General features: G+C 39.7%; 1 protein-coding gene across 2 annotated transcripts in view; it reads left to right on the plus strand.

Moving 5' to 3' along the window:
* UXS1 (UDP-glucuronate decarboxylase 1) overlaps positions 1-4,197 on the plus strand; it is a 54,299-nt gene extending 50,102 nt beyond the window's left edge. For both annotated transcript variants that reach the window (XM_085053960.1, XM_085053965.1), the window contains 2 exons: positions 1,986-2,089; positions 3,347-4,197. In XM_085053960.1, coding sequence (XP_084910086.1) covers positions 1,986-2,089; positions 3,347-3,478 — 236 coding nt within the window. In that variant the 3' untranslated portion in view covers positions 3,479-4,197. The remainder of the gene's footprint in view (positions 1-1,985; positions 2,090-3,346) is intronic.
* Positions 4,198-6,000: the final 1,803 nt, after the last annotated feature.

Below are 6,000 nucleotides of genomic sequence, written 5' to 3' on the forward strand. Positions count from 1 at the left end.
TGTAAAGTGTATGAAGTACTTATTGTCGTTAGATAATTATTACTTGATTAGTTCATGTAATATGTGGATAATTTAATTAGTCTTTGGATTTCTTAATAATTTTATCAAAGGCATTTAATTATATCATTAAATATTAATAAGATAATCCAGATCCTCTCAATTGTCTGTAAACTATTGCATGAAGAGTGGAATGAATACATTTTCTGTGTATCTGTCCAATCTATGCCCATTAATTTGTATAATGTTTAGACAATTTTTAGGTTTGTTTTGGCACAAGGATGATATGTAAATGAAATGTAAAAGATGTGAATGGAAATGCCCTGCATAATGTCTTAGCTGCAATAGGGATGCTTCAGGAAGGTGGTTCTTCACAGTTGTGCAGGCTGTGGTACTTCAACTACCATTAAGAACCTCATGCTGTGGCAAGTCTTTATCTGTTCTTTTCACTGTTTCAAGCAGTGATTCTTGAAAGGGTTGTCAGCACCTGGGAAGAAAATGCTGTGGCTTCCTCTTCATTCTTGCTCTGACACCTGTAGCAAATGAGAGCTCTCAAGAATGGAAGCAAATGGTTGTGCTTAGTCTTCTAGTGTGGCTTTCTGATGAGATCAAACATACTCCTGCCGTTAGGCAAAGGCTTTTGGTCTGAACATTCCAGAAGTGCTTCTGATAGAGCTGAAAAAGATGAGTTCAAACAGATAATACAGAAGCTGAGGCATGTGGTGTTTCTAATAAAAGACTGTTCCCATTGGAAAACCTTTGTGAATCCACAGATTAGGGAAGGAAATGGAAAAATCACAACACCAAACCCATCAGGCACATAGAGTAATTGTCTGTTTGTTTGTTTACAACTCGATGTGTTCCAGTCCACCTGGGGAGGTGGTTTAGTTCTGAAATGGCATGTAAACTATTTGCTAGATTTGGTTAGAAGAATTGGCCTTTTCTTTGTATTGTTCTGAGGAAAGGCAAATTGGTTATTAAAACCAGACTGGGCATTTTGGGCAAAGAGAAACTGAAGCCCTTTTGTAATGCTGAAGTGCTAACAGAATCATGGAATGGTTGAGGTTGGAAAGGACCTCTGGAGGTCACTTGGTCCAACCTCTTAGCTCAGGCAGGGCAACCTACAACCAGTAGTGGCCAAGGACCATGTCCAGATGGCATCTGAATATCTCCAAGGGTAGGGACACACATCCCCCTTGGGCAATCTGTGCCAGCGCTGGGACACCCTCATAGTAAAAGAATGTTTCCTGATGTTCACAGGGACCCTCCTGTGTTTTAGTTTGTGCCCATTATTCTCTGGTCCTCTCATTGGGCACCACCTGTCTCCCTCTTCTTAATCCCCTCATCTGGTATTTATACACGTGGATGAAATTCACCTGAGCTTTCTCCAGGCTGAAGGGCCCCAGCTCTTTCCCTCTCCTCATACCCCAGTGCCTTCATCATCACCAAGGCCCCTTTGTTGGACTTTGTATGTCCCTGTCTCTCTTGTACTGAGGAGCCTAGAACTGGACCCAGTTCTCCATATGGACCTCACCAGGGCTGAATAGTGGGAAAACTGATCTCCCTTGTCCTGCTGGCAGCACTTCTCTTGCAGCCCAGGATATCATTTACCACTTTTGTGGCAAGCACACATGACTGTCCACCAGGACCTTCAGTCCTTTCCTGAAGTCAAAGTAGGTGATACCCACTGCTCTGCCCTTGAAAGAGTCATTTCATCATACAAGGTTAATAGACTTGTCAAGCATAAAGTAATTTTTGTGAATCCATGCTGAAATCTTTGTGAAATGCTTTGTGAACCCTTGTTTCTGTGGGACAGGTGGATCACCCAGCTGTTGCATGCAGTGCATCTGTGTCTGTGCAAAGCATTTCTGTGGTTGAATTATGAAGCAGAGAGCTGCAGAAAGACCTGCTGCTCCAATTGGTAGAAAAGATGTAAATGCAAAGCATAGTGAATTGCAGATGATAAATCACAGTGTCTTGTTTAATAGGAAGTGGGAGTGAAATCCAGTTTCTCTCAGAAGCACAGGATGACCCTCAAAAACGAAAACCTGACATCAGAAAAGCGAAGTTACTGCTTGGCTGGGAACCCGTGGTATGTACAGATGAATTACTGTTGCTGTGTGAAAAAACACCAGGGGGCAGAGGGGGCTGAGGGAGGCTTACATGATAACAATACATTTTCCTTACCAGAATATCTGCTTAATGCCATCTTGAGAACACTTTTAACATTTTAACTGTTTCACTTTTATGTTATGAGACGTTTACCTTTTTGTAAGCCTGATGAATCCTTTGAAATATATGGTACATAGTTCCTTTTGTTACCAAACCCATAGCTAATGGGTTTGCTGGTGTTGCTGCAATCCTCATTCCCATAGCAGGCAATAGGAGCTGGTTTGCTTGGAGAGGTAAGATCTGCCTAATCCCCAGAAAAGGTGTGGCTTTCTTACCCAGCTCCCCATTCTAACTAGCACAGTGGTTTGTAGCCTTTTTTAAATTTGCAGACAAAAGTCATTCCAGGAAACATGTAAACCTACCTGGTAAATGTAAGTCTGATAATAGAAAAAGTTATATCCAGACCTCTTCTGAAAGGATTCACTGAAGCACCTGTTATTAATAGACATGTCTGACAGCACAAGGGTGACAGCGAAGTGTTGCAAACACAAAAGGCTTAAAACATATAATTTTTGTATTTCTGGCCTTCTGTGTTTGGCACAGGCAGTAATAAAACTTGTTCTGAAGTAGCAGTACAGTGTTGGTACAGAAAGGCAAGCAGTTTCTGTGCTGCTGTTTTTATCTTCCTATATTGGTGATGGTGTCAGCAAGCATGTCAGAGCATATGGCTCCTGAGAAAACAACTGCTCTGTTGTTCCTGTCTCCATATTCTATGCCTGTATTTAAACACTGCAATTTGTAGGATTACAATTATTTGTATAGGATTTAAGAATATCAAATGAGATACTGGATGCCAGCTTTATACCATGCTGCGCAAGAGGATTGTTAATCCTTAAAAACAGAAGGGGCTTAAATGCTGTGTGTTTGTCTCTTTCAGTGCATTAGGAATTGAAAGTAGAATTATGTATGTCTATTTTGATACTAAACAGACCAACATAACCGTGTGTGAGACTTAGATTTGTTGGGTTTTTCAACTTACTGTGTCAGAAAATATGTGCTGTTTAAAAGCTCAGCTGCATGAGCAGTGAGGAGATGTAACCAGCATGTGGTGCTGTTAATACTTAAATTGGCTAAGAGTGAGACTCCCTTGTGATTGCTGTATTATAAAAGATACTGTTGTGAAATGAACTGATGTGGACCTAGAGTGATATGATTCTCTCCTCACTTTTGGGAACAGGTCCCATTGGAAGAAGGTTTGAATAAAGCAATTCATTACTTCCGTAAAGAACTTGAGTATCAGGCAAACAATCAGTATATTCCCAAACCAAAACCTGCAAGAATGAAAAAAGGAAGAACAAGACATAACTGAAGACTGTTAGTTGGACAGGAAATTCCCTGCTTGACATTTGACGGATGTAATTTTTTTTTAATTTTTCTTTTTTTTTATTTTTTTTTTCTTTTTGCGAGAGAAAGACTTTAAAACAGGTATCATGAAGAACGAACTGGAATTTCATTCTGAAGCTTGCTTTAAAGAAGTGGATGTGCCTAAAAATAACATAAATATTCCCTTTCCCTGCAAATCTTGCCTTGCACTTTTTAAATCTATCTTTTTATGTAAAATAGAGTAGAAGCATCTTTTAGTATCTTCAAGTTTTATATCTTGATGTGAGATCATTTTGTTGTGACTGTCCTTGACAGTTTTATTTACTGGTTTCTTTGTGAAGCTGAGATAAACACAAACGGGATGGAAAATGCCAATTTATTTATAAAATGGGTACTATAACATATGAGATGTTCTACTATGCATAAGAAAAAAGCTAGTGGTATTGTCAGGTGAGAGACACTGACATCTGCATATAGAAGAGTTTAAAAGAATTCTGTATGAGAGCTTTATGTATTCTTTAAAGGAGAGATTTTTTCAAAGGTTTAGTTTTAGTTGTACACTTGAATTTGAGATATTTTCATTGATTACCATGGATAAGGATATTTTGAATCACTACTGTGTTGTGCGTACTCTGGGAATAAAGTTAATGTATTATTGGTTACAGTGGTTGAATATGCTATTTTAATAAAATACTGAAACTTCTATTTGCTAGTTTCAAGGTTTCACTGGGGGCAAATCCACATTTGCACATCTGTGGATTTATTGTGTATTAATTTTAAAGAAACAGTCTGTAAATAATCCACTTAAAGTTAATAACTTTGGTCTTTCATTGCTTGTCTCTTAACAGATATATAGTAAGGACTGCAGGGTGTCTGTTGAAATAGATTGGACAAAACCATCCTGATTTATTCCAATTCAGGTAGTTGGTGGTGATGCAGGAGTATAGTATTTTCTTTAAACTATGAAGCCTAACTTCGGCCTTCCTGAGGAAACACTGAGGAAGTGATCCTATTTTAAGTAGTTACTACATTGCCAGTAACTGCTTTCAAATTTGGTAACTATGCCTGTCATCTTAGCAAAAAAAAAAAAAAAAAAAAGCAGCAAAACAAGAAACCTCCAATTCCCCTAATTTTTAATAATTCTCCTAGTTTTAAAAAGGTATTTAAAAGGTATTTTGGCTTAGTCCCACTCAAAATTGAAAACCCTAAATCTCCTCAAGCGAAGTGACTTGACTTCACCTCATTAAAGCTTGATGTTTTTATTAGCTTTTGATCATCTTTAGGTTGATGTAAATTGGGAGTTACCAATAACAGTGACATTATGCCCAGCCCTGAGAAGATGCTGAGAGCATCTTCGGTCCCTTTGTCTGAGCTGTCTGCCAGAGCCTGACAGTGCTTGCATGGCTTGGAGTCCCATCCAGTCTGTCTGGTAAAGTTCCAGGGATTCCAGCAGTGGTGGGGCTGCTGCATTCAGTGCTGTGCCCTGCCTGCAGTGGGGCTGCAGGGATCCTTTTAAGACAAAACAGGTTTTTCCTTGCTCACAAGTGCACGTTGTCTTCCATTGGAAATCTGCCATACAGCTAAGATGGGGAGCCAGGGTGCTTTTTCCTGTCTGGATTCAGAGGTGGAATTTGGATATTACACATTACCTCCATCTTTTCACAGCCAAGCAGCTTGAGATCTGCTTTTTTTTTGTTTGAAGCCTTTTTCTAGGTACTTGATCTGGGCATTTATTCCATGCTAAATTGCCTGAAAAGTACACCATGGTGCGCTGCTCCAAATGTGCCTGTAGCCTGTCATTACTGAAACACTCAAAAGCACAGCCTCTCCCTGTACTTGAAGCCACAGCTGGATGTGTGTGAAAGTAGTGCCCACTTCTTTAGTGGTTCTGGAGAGAACTGTTAATCAGCTCCCAGCAGGGTGATTTTAACCCTTAAAACCCTTAAGATCGAGATTATATTTGAGGGATTATGCTATTTCTCCTTAGGTTTCACTCCTCATGCAGATTTTGCCATTGAATGCCAAAGTCTATGAAGAGATGGGATACAGGTGCAGCCCTGGTCCAACATTCAGTGCAGCCATGGAGAGTAAATGGGAGCTCTGGGTACCAGCTGTTTGCCAGGGCTGTCTTTCATTTAATCCAGTGACTTCAGTACAAAGTGTATAAACTTGTACAGGCAGAAGTATGCTGCTACAGACTAGCATAAAATGTGTATTTTCAAAAAAGGTAATCCCCCGTGAAGTCTGAACCTTTAGATAAAACAGAGAAGGATTTAAAAGCTTTTTAGGTTACTTCACAGTCTGACTTTGGTCATCAAAGGAGCAAATTGAAGAGAGGGCAAATGGCTGGTACCAGTACAACCCATCTGTGAGTGTGTGTGATGCCTTCCACTGGGCCCAAATTACAAGATTGGGTTTGCAACTTTCCTCATACTGTTGCTAGTTTTTGTTTCAGAGGTTCCTGGTTAAGCTCCCATATTCTTTCTAAATAGTATCTCCCAGAAACAG

The sequence above is a fragment of the Lichenostomus cassidix genome, chromosome 1 (genome assembly GCF_008360975.1).
Source record: "Lichenostomus cassidix isolate B80296 chromosome 1, HeHo_3.0, whole genome shotgun sequence".
Lineage (NCBI taxonomy): Eukaryota > Metazoa > Chordata > Aves > Passeriformes > Meliphagidae > Lichenostomus > Lichenostomus cassidix.